Here is a 12,692-nt window from a genome sequence, read left to right on the forward strand (position 1 = left end):
TCATCTTTTATCACTCAGCTTTGTTTACTCTCTCCCTATGGTCCTTATTGAATAAAGTCAAAAAGCTGCAGATTTGCACTTTACATCCCGCCAGTTCCCACACCGCTGCCTATTTAAAGTTTTGCATTTTTTTTGGAGGAGATGTTAGTGCAGCTGTGTCAAGATAAAACCCTTTTGTACAACCGAGTGTGACCTTCATATGTCCGAATCGATCATGCTAGCATAATCGCTAAAACTTTCTGCCGCTTACCTTCCCAAAGGGATGGCCAGGTAAAAGAAAGAGAGCATCATGGTGCGCTTGTTATTCGTGAACAAGTCTCCGATGATGGTGGGGGAGATGGATGAGTAGCTGGACTCTCCAATGCCCACCAGTCCCCGGGAGAGCACAAACAGCCAGTAGTACTGCAGAGACATATCGAACACCGAATGTTAAAATGTTCACATGCTGGACCTTAGTCATGCTCCAAAGAGTCGAATGAGATCAACAGGGGTGTAGCTATAATTTTTTTCAGCGGGGTGACCAGGGCGACACAATATTTCACCGAGGGGTGTGTACATTTGTATGCTCTTCTGTAACTGAGACGTTATTGTTTTTCATACCATCCGCAATAAAAGTTTCTGAAATTAAAAGCACACATATCCAGAAACTCCTTGTATCTCATGCGCTGATTTGCTAGCTAACAGCCAATCAAACTGACCACTTGTCACCGACAGCCACATTGCATACCATAGTCAACAATGGCTCAATCAATTCAAATCATATCTAAAACTCACATTAACACAAAAAAAAATCACATAGTACTTCTAAACGATGCTCTTTTAGGTGTATGGCTGCTTGTAATATTTATGTGTAGGACAAGATTGGTATCTGCATGCATTTGATTTCATGAAACCGTGATTGCGGATAAAGAATGACTTCTCAGCCATGTTAGTTACTTGCTACGGTCTGACTTTTGGTTGACATTGACTGTAAGAATCAAATGTTCTCTGCTAAACACATTTCAAAGTCTGCATTCAGTTTAATGTGAATTTGTTCTTTAATAAATATAGTTAATAAAAATGCATCCATAATGCATCCATGTGAAAATGGCAGTAAAGTCACAGGTATTTACAATTAAGTAAATTTCCCCCCAGATGTGAGGTGGCCACATAGCTCCGCCCCTGGAGATGAATAGGATCAATGCAGGAATGTATTATGTAACTGTATGGATTTCATTATCTTTTCCTGCATTTTATTGGCACACTACACCAAACTGATAACAGTGTCATTAAAAGGCTTAAGGAGTGGTCACATTGGCAAGGTCACCGGTGTGGGCAACTGTTTCCTTGACAACCCACTCTGTGAAAAGATAGAGGAGGCCTGAGTCTGTAATATGACAGTGCAGCGAAATGCTTTCTGATCACACTCAGATGTTGCAAACTACTCGTACAATTGTAACATTGTGAGAGGGGGACAATTCAACATACTTGTTACTTGTTTGTATGTTAAACAAGCCATATAAAATTTGAGTGACAATGCTAATCGAGCCAAAAGTGGTATTTGATATTTTTATAAATGGCACTGTTTGTTTAGTTTTGCAGTGCTGCTGAACCAAGTGTGTATTGACAGTTGTTTCTAATTCTTGCAGACCAGGAATACTTTAATGGCATTATGAACAGTTAATTTGAGATGATAACAAAAAATATGCATGTGTTCATTTTTTGTGTAAGTAGCCATTATTATTAATTTGATATCATAAAACCAAGACATTTACCCGCATGTTTACTTTCTAAAAATAGTTTATGGCAATGGAACATCATAAGGTGTGTCAGAAAAGTTCCAGGATTAGCATGAAAAAAATTATTAACATTCGTACTACAAACTTCAAGTTTTCCACTTCCAAGTATCCCCCCCCTTGAGTTTAACGCAGTCTTCTCTGCCGCACATCATGCACTCCTCCGGCCAGGAACTGTCAGATGCTCAGGGCATTGTAAGCAGACAGGTTGTCATGGTGAAGCAGCCACGACTTTTCCTGCCACAAACTCTTGCCTGTTCTCCTGCACTGAACGAAGCAAAGGATCTTTTTTTGTTGACTGGCTGGTTGATCATCTGGCCCACATCGAAGGGGAAAACTAGTTTTTCGTTAAGTTTGAAATATATCTTTCGGAACACGAGTCCTGGAACTTGAATGAGCTGCGACAATAGCATTTTTTTCCATTTATGACTTTAACCCGTTCAGGGACACCGGTTACGACAGTGGACATCATATCATGTTATTAGCTTGTCATAATTGGTGCATGAAAGGGTTACCGTAAGTTCCTCTTGGTCTGATTGGATTGGCATCAGAACAGTTCTCGAAGATGGAGACTTAAAGAGTCTCGGGACCAATTCCTGAATTCAACCGCAGCACTTCTCAGGAGGGAAGAACCACTTAATTTCATCTAAGCCTTAAGCCGCTAGACTGCATTTGCCGCTCAGGCAAATAAATTACTGTCATCTTGTTGCGGAGTGGTAGACACCCTCCCGAGAGCCATCGACGCGCACACACACGCATCTCAATGTCTGCGCTGTCATTTGTTCCACAGCTGAAGAGACTCTGCGGGGAACTCGGCACTCACGGAAGACTAGAAAGCGGTCAAGCCAACGACGCTGCTTTGCAATGCTGCCTTATGCTCGGAGAAATTGAGTGGTTCAGTTTTTTAGGCTACGTGTGGCTGCCAGTCAAGTTGTGTTATAATGGCAGCATGTTAGCCCTTTTCATTACCTTGGGCGCAGAGGTAATGTGGATTTGTTTGCGTGCGTGGGTGACCTTCCATCGATAATACTTGTCTGGAATTTTTATGACCTGTGCCTGTTATTTGAGGAATGTTGCCTATTTTGATAAAAAAAAAAACCTAAATCCATTGATTACCGGTACATGAAAAAAAAAGGTACAATTTCAAATCATACAGAAAAAAGTGGGGGGCGGGGGGTTGTTCCAGCTAGAAATATACATTATCCATGATTTCAACATTTAAATTTAGCATAATTAGATGCTTATGATATGTTTCGTATTGTATATCTTTCATTCATTTATTTTCCGATCCGCTAATGCTCACGAGGGGCGCGGCGGGTGCTGGAGCCTATCCCAGCTGTCTTCGGGCAGGAAGTGGGGAACACCCTGAACCGGTTGCCAGTCAATCGCAGGGCACACGGAGACAAACAAACATCCACGCTCACACTCACACCTATGGACAATTTTGAGTGTTCAAAATCAGCTTGCCGGGCGTGTTTTTGGAATGCGTGAGGAAACTGGAGTACCCAGAGAAAACCCACACAGTCTCGGGGAGAACATGCAAACTCCACACAGGAAGGTCGGAGCTGGAATTGAACCCGGTACCACTGCACTGTGAGGTCGACAGGTGTAACCACTGGGCCACCTGATAGTATATCTTTTTTTTTTAATCCGTTTTTTTTATTAGTAATTTGTTGAGTATCTTCAAGTGAAATATCGCTTCATGATTTTAGCTATTAATGACACTCACTGAAATACACAAGTTTGAGAACGCCTCCATTTTAGTTTTTTTTTTTTAACTGAAATGAATGTAGGTTATTGTCTCATTGAGTTTCACATTACAAATGAAATCATCAAGTCGAGCCTTGAACCAAAATATATTTTCAATTTTTTTTCTCAAGCGCTTTTATCAGAGACTTGGCAATGTTGTCTGCACGCACACAATGCCCTTTGCTGTGCAAGTTAATCTCACCCTGTAATTGCCCCCTGAGAGTCGTGTTATTGTTGAATGCACACAAAGGCTCGTTGAGATCTCAAAACATAACTGTCAAGAGGTAGCCAAACTGCAGTCTTATCTTCTCCAATGTTGCAACCGAGCCCCTAAGCGTCGGACTTTGTTAATTGGATGGAGGGCAAAGATATCAAAAATGCTAACGTAGCGATCGCAAAGCGGGAGTCTCGCTCAACAGGCGTGTCATTTCATTTCCCCCGGTTTCAACAAGAAGCGTATCCACCTTAACGAGCTTGTCTGCGATACGGACGAACACGTGCTGCCGTTGTTCCCGCCGCCTCGACGTACCTCTTTGCTGATGAAGGAGCTCAAGAGCGTCACGGTGGACCAAAAGAAAATGCCGCAGCTCAGGATGACCTTCCTATTAAAGCGATCGCCCAGGTAACCGAAGATGGGAGCTGCCACCATGAAACTGCAGATAAACACTGTCCAAGGAGAAAGAAATGACAAAATGAGAGAAATGACTTTCTGAGAAAGATGAGCGTCTGTGCCCTGACAGAAGAACGGCAGATTATTTCCCACTGGCCATCAATAATTGCTCTCACATCTTACGACTGCACACTTTGCACATCACATGGAATTCACATTAGTGCTTCAAAACATGTTGACTAATTGCTCCACTGCAATGAGGCCTCCTTCTCTGGGATTTTAGTCAATATTTATGGGCAGGGCCGGACCCGCACAAATAGATCTTGCAGATTTAGCATTTTTAATCCACTCACACACTGACTTTTGAGTCTTTGTAGCGTAGAGAGGGCAGAGATGTTGCTCTTGACAGCATTGGGAGAGCCACGGAGGCAGCCTGCTGTTTTGACACATTGTCAGCATAAAGATGAAGAGGAGGACTGGTGGTGGGGGCTCGGGGAAGAGAGGTAAGGGGGGGGGGAAGCCCGTTATATAAAATACACACAGCCCAGCCTCACCGAGACTCGGCAGGATAAGGAGAGGAATCCGATTATGTCAACGTGATATGGCATAAAAAAAATAGATGTCCTTTAATAACCTTCCATTAAAAAACAAAAACAAAAAAAAAACATCATTAGTGAGGTATGTCCATTAACGGTACTTTGCTATCCAAACAATTTTCCCCATTGAAAATTGCGTGAAATGTTACTCATCTGTTCCAGCCCACCAAAATCAACAATATTTTTGCATTTTATTCATCATTCATTCAATATCCAATGATTCGCACATGGGTCGTGGGCGTGCTAGACAAAAATATGAAAACATACAAACAGATTGTAAAATAATAACAATAATAATAATCTGCTTTCATGAAGTGTAATTAAGATGAAAGTCACGCACCCACTGCAGTAAGTGTTGGTGTGTGGGTGTGTGTGTGTGTGTGTGGGTGTGTGTGTGTAGCATTTTGCAGATACGTGGCATTTAGATTTAACATAATGTCTTCTCCATGCACATTGTGAGTGTTTTCATTCTGTATTTGAGTTTGATTCATTCTCACATTAGATCAATTGAAAGTATATCAGTGAATGTCACTCTCCTATTTCACTTCACTTTCCTATCTGAAGATTGCGAATTCAAATGGTGGTGCTGAGCACAGAACAAAAGTGAAAGTATTAAAATAAAAGACCATTTTTAATGAAAAGTGTTCATGGTAGGCATTCCCCAAAATTGTGTTTAATTTCCTGCTTCTTTATTCCACTGTTCCCATCTTCAACATTATGAAAATGTACAGCATGGCGAAGTGGTGTAAGGTGATTGTGTCATGCTTAATGACTGCAACCAGCTTTACCAATTCAAACACACACACACACACACACACACACACGCATACACATACACACACACACACACACACACACACACACACACACACACACACACACACACACACACACACACACACCAGCTGTTCAATGTGTAGTAGGGGCCAGAGAGCATTAGAGCTGTTTAGCAGCTTGTCAAAAACACCCATCTTATCTTTTAATGGGATGATTTGTAATCATGTACAAGGCATCGTATCGCCCTTTGTGTCTTGATTTTCTGTGACTTAGTCATTTGTTGATTTGATGATAAGATCCGATATTTTTAACGCCTCATTGTCCCCTCGTTACAAAGTCCGCACGTCACAGCAGACGGGCGCCCTTGATTTTATGCTTGCAATTATTCATGTTTACCTTGTTAGTTGTTTTTATGCTCCGATTTCAAAACACAGCATGAAACCTTGAATTTGTGTGATTTATCAGAGGAAAACTGCCTGCTCCGGTGTTGCTATTGATTGGTTTTCTGTCTACGTGTAGCTCAATCTAACATGCTAATTGTCACAGCGGGGTTATTTTGAAATAAAATCACAGGCAATAAGTCACCCTTAGGCAAGCAACATGCATAAAATGCCACTCGTCCGCACAAGCCACATTCCACGTTGTCCACCTTGCCTTCCTGTTTACTCAATCTAACAGGACACATCAACATGTTTGTTTGAGTTTAACAAAGCTTTCAGAGTCCCAAAATAATCACCAAATCTGAAACAAAAATTGTGATTCTAAAAAGCAAATGTGGTCGGACAGTTTATGCTGCTGGCCAAAAGAGAGACTAACTATTTTGATGATCTCATGTTGGGTAAAATACCCGCAATTTTTTTGACAAAACTACACTCAACACACGTGACTCTGTATGGAAACAAAATTCCAATTTACGCATCTATATGTTGAATTCAGATAACAGAATATATTTGCATATTATGCAGCTGTATCCCGACATAATAAACAATAATTCATCCATCCATACATCCATTTTTGAATCCACTTATCCTCACAAGGGTCACTGGGCAATAATTCATGTAATGGAAATAATTGTAAAAGTAAGTCGTTCCTGGTTAAGGGGGAAAAAAAACAATTCAAAAGTACCGTATTTTCCTCATTATAAGGCATCTAAAAGCATTCAATGTTCTCAAAAGCTGACAGTGCACCTTATAATTTGATGTGCCTTATACGTGGATCAATGTTCTGATTTCTTGAACATAGAATTTTAAATGTTATGTAAAGCACTTTGTTGCAGTGCTTGTGAGAGCTCTTTATAAATATATCAAGCTGTATTATGCTGTATTTCCTTTAGCGTAACTCCATCTAGTGGACGCATAACACAACCTCAGCCACTATTGTATCTTCTATGCACCTTATAATGCGATGTGTGCTATATATGAAAACAGTTTTAAAATAGGCTGTTCATTGAAGGTGCGCCTTATACTCCGAAGCGCCTTATGGTGCGGAAAATACGGTAATTCAATGAGTAAAAATTAAGATCCGTTCTTCTTGTTTATCTTGGTAGAAAAAGTCCCTTGTACTCAGTGACACGTGATAATCAAGTGAGATAAACAAAGATGAGTGTCACACCTGTTCTGATAATGCCCCTTGAATTCCAAATGTCATGCATGCTTGTAAAAGCTCGTAAAATGCAACCAGTGGAGAACAATCCATGCTTGGCAAAATGACTGTATGCGAGCTATCCTGATGGACATTCAAATGACTAGTCATGGAGTCAGTCATTTCTTCACCTTAATCTTGGAGAAAAACAATTTGCTCTTTGAGTTGATTGATGTAGTTCAGGGGTGTCAAACTCAGGTCCCGGAGGGCCACTGTCCAGCATGTTTTCCAAGTCTCCCTGTTGCGACACACCTGATTCAAATGATCAGATCATCAGCAAGCGCTGCGGAAGCCTGACATTGAACCTGTTCATTTGAACAAAACATGCAGGACAGCGGCCCTCCAGGACCTGAGTTTGACACCTATGATCTAGTTGGACTTGCAATGACTTTTAATTGAGGCATTTAAACACACAGAGAGACGCTTCACTACAGAAAGCACTGGAAATCTAGCTTTTGCTTCGATTGGTTCAAAACCTCACGAGATGAGTCACCCCTTTGAATATAAGCCACGGTGAATAGAGAGAGCATCAGGAGGAAATACAGACACAATTGTGCTGATATGAATGCGTTGAGGTGTGTTCTGTTTATTCACCAAGGCGCGTGCACACACATTTGCCTGTGAAACATGAGGCTGACCTGAAGACAGCACCTGCGAAGCGAAACATTTGGTTGTGCGATACCCAAATGTTTTGTGACGTGTCTGCTTTGAATGAGAATATTTCAAGAGGGGAGCTTGTGCTTGTACAAAAAGGCAGCAGTGATTTAGTTTGAAAAAAAAAATTGCGGAGGTAGTCAACACAAAGGGACAAGCATTACGCCGCTTTCCTACCTTTGAAGTGGAAAAGATTTGTTTGAGCGGTTTCTGCTCAACTGCTTTTATGTGCTGGTGAAACTGCGACACATTTGATTCTGTCTCAAGCAGAATAATACGACTACGGCTTTATTGCATGCAACGAGAAAGGCGCAGACCGCCGCCGGTGTGTTGCCTATCAACACAAAAATCTGATGTGAAGGAAGTTTTCTTTTGACACCGTTATGATTGAAAGGTGCATTGATGAAAACATATTCAATAAGAAAATAATATTGACATTTGAATCTATCACACCACCAATAGAAAATATGCAACTTGCAAGGCGAAGGGCTCTCATTAGTGCAGTTTGTGCATTTATGCAAAGTGACAGTTTCATACCGTGTGCTGGATAGTGTGTTAACATGCGTGTGAGACCATAACATCTGAAATCAGGGGTGGACGGCCTTGTGAAAGAAAACAGTGTGGAGAAAAAAAAATCCTTTATCCAAATTTTCCGTCCCTTTTTTTTTTTTTTTTTTTAAATAACCGCAGCAACATTTAATGGTTCCCTGCTAGCCACACGCCACCGATCCACAAAGTTTCATGGAAATCAGTCTAAAGTAGCTTTAACTGGCTAATAGACAAACCAACATTAACAGTGGTGAAAAGGCAATCATTTAGTATGACCTTAATCCTGATACAAATCCGAATAAATGTCATTGTTTTATTGTCTCAAATGACTGCTGTGAAAAAAGGATCGGTCAAATAATCACACTGTTTGTGGCTGTAGAGCTTAACATCTTAGCTATTTCACAAGAAAAGTGAGGAATATATCCCACGGTAATTGAAAGCAGCGTGCATCTGTCAGCTGTGAAACCTGACAGTCAGGACGGTCAAACGAAGGGTGGACAGCTGAAGGAATTTGACCGTTTAGGCCGGAGAGAGACACAATGTGAGAAGTAAAGAGGGGCGCGCGCAATAATATGCAGGTCGGTACATGTCCGCGGGCTCGAAGGTGTCAATCAGTCCCATTTTTAGCCACATTGTCTCGTTCACAGCCTGTTTCTGTGTCAGTGCTTATCCCATCACACATTCTTCCATGAATGCCGCGGCCTTCCACGCTTGCACTCGTTACAAGTTGATCAGCTTGTGGCGGTGGAGGTTGTTTGTCTGAAGAGAAAATGGTGTCTGTTTTGTCTCCATAATGAGATGTGTGACTCTGCCCTCACTTTTGCATTGTTTGTTTAAAAAAAAGTTGGATAACCAGGTTGGACAACTGGCGGCTTGCGATGAATGTGATTACATTTCAATTTTCATGTGATTAATCCCTTCCTCCTTTGGATCTCACAGTTTTTTGAAAAAAAAAAAGATACATAATTTTGAGGGGGGGGGGGGGCAAAGCATAATGGTGTTTCCTCTACTGCAGTTAAAGTTTTAAAATCACCATTCACTAGATGGAAGACATGCTGATTTGCGCTTTCACTGGGTTACAACATTAGTTAATAATAATAATAATAATGATAACATGAACATTTTGACTGAGTTGATTTTTATGGAGAAAAAAAATCACAATATGGTTTGTGGCGTCAGTGAATGATAATTCTTATGCAAGAGAGCCCTTTGCGCTGCGGAACGAAAAAATCCCAGGATTTGGTTATTTTTCTGTTTGCTTCATGGCCTTTATTATTGAATAATGGATCTTTTAAATGTGCATTGAGAAATGTATTATGAACAAATTTAATCTATATATATATATTGCGCGTCGTCCCGCACGCGGTCTGTCCTTCCGTCTGTCCCTTTTCAAAACGTACCTACTTCACCGCGCCGCTGCGCGCCGCCACTGCGCCGCCACTGCGCCGCTCAGGCAGTGGCTCACTACGATCGCGCGGGCATCTTAGCGAAAAAATGTTGTCTACCCACAAGCATTGCAATAAAATTGTTAGTTATATAGTAGAGCTAAACATCTCTTTATTTTCGCGATAAGCAATGAAGATGAACAAAAAGTTGAACTAAGCAACAACACTTTTGTGGGCCGAAGGCCCACCTTACCAGCCTTCCGCAGGAACTAGCTGATGAGCCGCCCGCAGGGCGGCGAACCAGCTAGTACTGTATATCAAGCGCATGTATCTTGCATGTATGCATATATTTCATCCATATATTCAATTTTTGTGAGAGATTTGGTCAGGAAGTTGTTGGACCTACGTGCCCCTTGCCCCCCCAGTAGCAATGATGAAAAATTGTGTCCCCCTCCAGCATTTAAGTTGCCCGTCTTTGATGTATTAAAAAAAAGAGATGATTTTAAACCCGAATTAAGAAGCTATTCATGCTCTCTGTACACAGTCAATGAAAAGAAGTGAGATTCCACTCTTGCTATTCTGGGCCACATTTGCTTGTAACCATGGCGACCGCTATGTAAGGCCGTTAACTTTTACACAGGACGTGAAAAGCACACTTATTATCGCCCAATTAATACCGCGCCGACAAAGGGATGTGCTGAATACGCGGCAGAAATTGAAAGCCTGCATTCAGCGGACACTTACGGATTAAATTTAAGGGACACGGCCTGTACTGTCGCATTTCATTGGAAAAAAACGAAATTGTCCTTGGTGTCAACATGCGTGTGAAAGCTTGTTTGTGTGTGGATAGCTCCAGTCGCGAGTATAAATAAGGCGTCCCTGGACAACTTTATATAGTCAGGTATTTTAAATGAAATTAAAATAGCCATGTCGGTTTCCTGCTACTGTGGTTGCAAGAGGTAGCTTTGACCGAAGGGTGTGTAAATGTAATGCTGTTTATTTTGGGGCTGGGGGTGGGGGGCTGTCATAAAGTTGTCAGTGGTGCTGCTTTCTGCCTTTTTAAAGTATCGCATAAAGTGACTCCAAATGATTTTTGAGTAAAGTTTGATTCTTGTCTTTCTGTTTACCTGACATGCGAGCACGACGATATATCATCCGAACAAAAGGTGCTCTGTGCCCTGTGTTGTGTCAAGTTGTACAGCTGGGTGTATGTTTCTTTCTCTAATGATTAATGGGACTGCCTGTGGCGGCTGTGACACTTCCATTTGGACATTCGCACATATCAGGCTTCTGCCTTCGGGATTCCCCTTCAAGTGGCGCCCCATGTATTCCTGCATTCCTCAAATTTCTGATTACCACAAATTTACTCCTCAACCCCCCTTTGCTTACTCTTGAGCGGTGTTGGATTACCAATCCGTTGAACTCCACACGCCGCCTGGGAAATACCTCGGCAGCTCCCTCTCGCCCGGATCTGAACACTTAATTCCGACAGAAGCTGCAGTCAAATGCAGTCCAAACTCCTACTTAAACCCTTTTTTATTGTATACAATCTTCCGCCCTCTCCGAGCCGATAGCCGGTGCATGTCACAGCTGCGCTCGATCCCGACTACCTGCTCGTTGCGAGAGCTGCAGCTGGGGGTGAATTACACGTGGCTACAAAAACAAAAAACGTCTGGCAAGATTGCGAGGCAACATCATCTTTTGCTTATTAGCCGCACATAGTAGGAGCAAAAACACATGTGCTAAGACTTTCAAAAAAGCTGTGAGCAGGAAGCGAGATTCACGTCAGGTCCTGACTGCTATTCAAGGCGACAGGAACAATAAAACCAGCCTTTTTTTTTTTTGCAGGGTTGTGTCAAAAACAAAAAAAATTAGCATATAAATTAGCGTAGGCGGTCCAGTGGTTAGCAATGCGTTGACCTCACAGTGCAGAGGTCGATTCCAGCTTTGGCCTTGCTGTGTTGAGTTTGCATGTTCTCCTGTGCTGGCGTCGGTTTTCTCTGGGTAATCTGATTTCATCCCACATTCCAAAAACATGCGGGGCAGGCTGATCGAACACTCTAAATCAGCTGTGGGCTAACTACGGCCCGCGGGCCAAATCCGGCCCGTTGGTATTTTTAATCCGGCCCGCCGAACCTTGCTACACAATTAAGGTTCGATGTCAATGATTGCATTCATTTCATTTGGACTTGTAATGACAGGCACTTCAACGCCAGGTGGCACAGTTACTTGAAGTTCCAGAGCACAGGGAGGAAGGGGGAGACGATACGAAAGCCCGCAGTAGCGCCAAGTCAAGCAAATCCCGGTCGATACGACGGAATAATGTACTCTTAAAGTCTGAAAAACGTGCCAAAAAATGCAAAATACTGCTTTTTAAATAAAGAAATCCAATTAATATTATGTCGAATTTAGTTCACCCTTTTGATCCGACCCTCCATAATATTTTCTGTTTCTCATGTGGCCCTATGCAAAAAATAATTGCCCACCCCTGCTCTAAATTGTCCCTGGGAGTGAGTGTGAGCGCGGATGGTTGTTCGTCTCTATGTGCCCTACGATTGGCTGGCAACCGGTTCAGGGTGTCCCCCGCCTACTGCCCAAAGATGGCTGGGCTCCAGCACCCCCCACGACTCTTGTGAGGACAAGTGGATCGGAAAATGGATCAATGGACAAATTAGCATATTTGTCCACAGCTTTGAGACGTCAGAGTTTATACCTCGGTTGTGGCCCTCCTGTGTAGCGTTTGCATGTCTTCCTCTTTCTTCTATATAACTTGACTTCAGGATCACAATTGTGGATGGTCAATCGTCAGCAGTGTTATTGGTTTGTTGAGGCAAAACTGTAACTTGTAAACTTTCCAATCACAGCCAACAGCTGCCCTCCTGCGAGACAGGGCCTATAAAAATATTCCGGATATAGAGGCACATGCATACAGGGTGATGTCGGTGAATCATCGGGT

At 42.2% G+C, this 12,692-nt stretch overlaps 2 protein-coding genes across 2 annotated transcripts in view; one reads left to right on the top strand and one right to left on the bottom strand.

Annotated features, from left to right (window-relative positions):
- Positions 1–12,692, top strand: part of ube2g1a (ubiquitin-conjugating enzyme E2G 1a (UBC7 homolog, yeast)) — a 99,601-nt gene that overhangs the window by 38,523 nt on the left and 48,386 nt on the right. The gene's annotated exons all lie outside the window — the stretch shown is intronic.
- The window catches only part of spns2 (SPNS lysolipid transporter 2, sphingosine-1-phosphate), a 61,219-nt gene that overhangs the window by 25,294 nt on the left and 23,233 nt on the right, over positions 1–12,692 (bottom strand). Inside the window, exons 3-4 of the mRNA XM_052047892.1 lie at positions 4,054–4,190; positions 251–402 (exon numbers count right to left, since the gene is read on the bottom strand). Of these exons, the coding sequence (XP_051903852.1) occupies positions 251–402; positions 4,054–4,190 (289 nt within the window). The remainder of the gene's footprint in view (positions 1–250; positions 403–4,053; positions 4,191–12,692) is intronic.

Source organism: Hippocampus zosterae, chromosome 16 (genome assembly GCF_025434085.1).
Source record: "Hippocampus zosterae strain Florida chromosome 16, ASM2543408v3, whole genome shotgun sequence".
Lineage (NCBI taxonomy): Eukaryota > Metazoa > Chordata > Actinopteri > Syngnathiformes > Syngnathidae > Hippocampus > Hippocampus zosterae.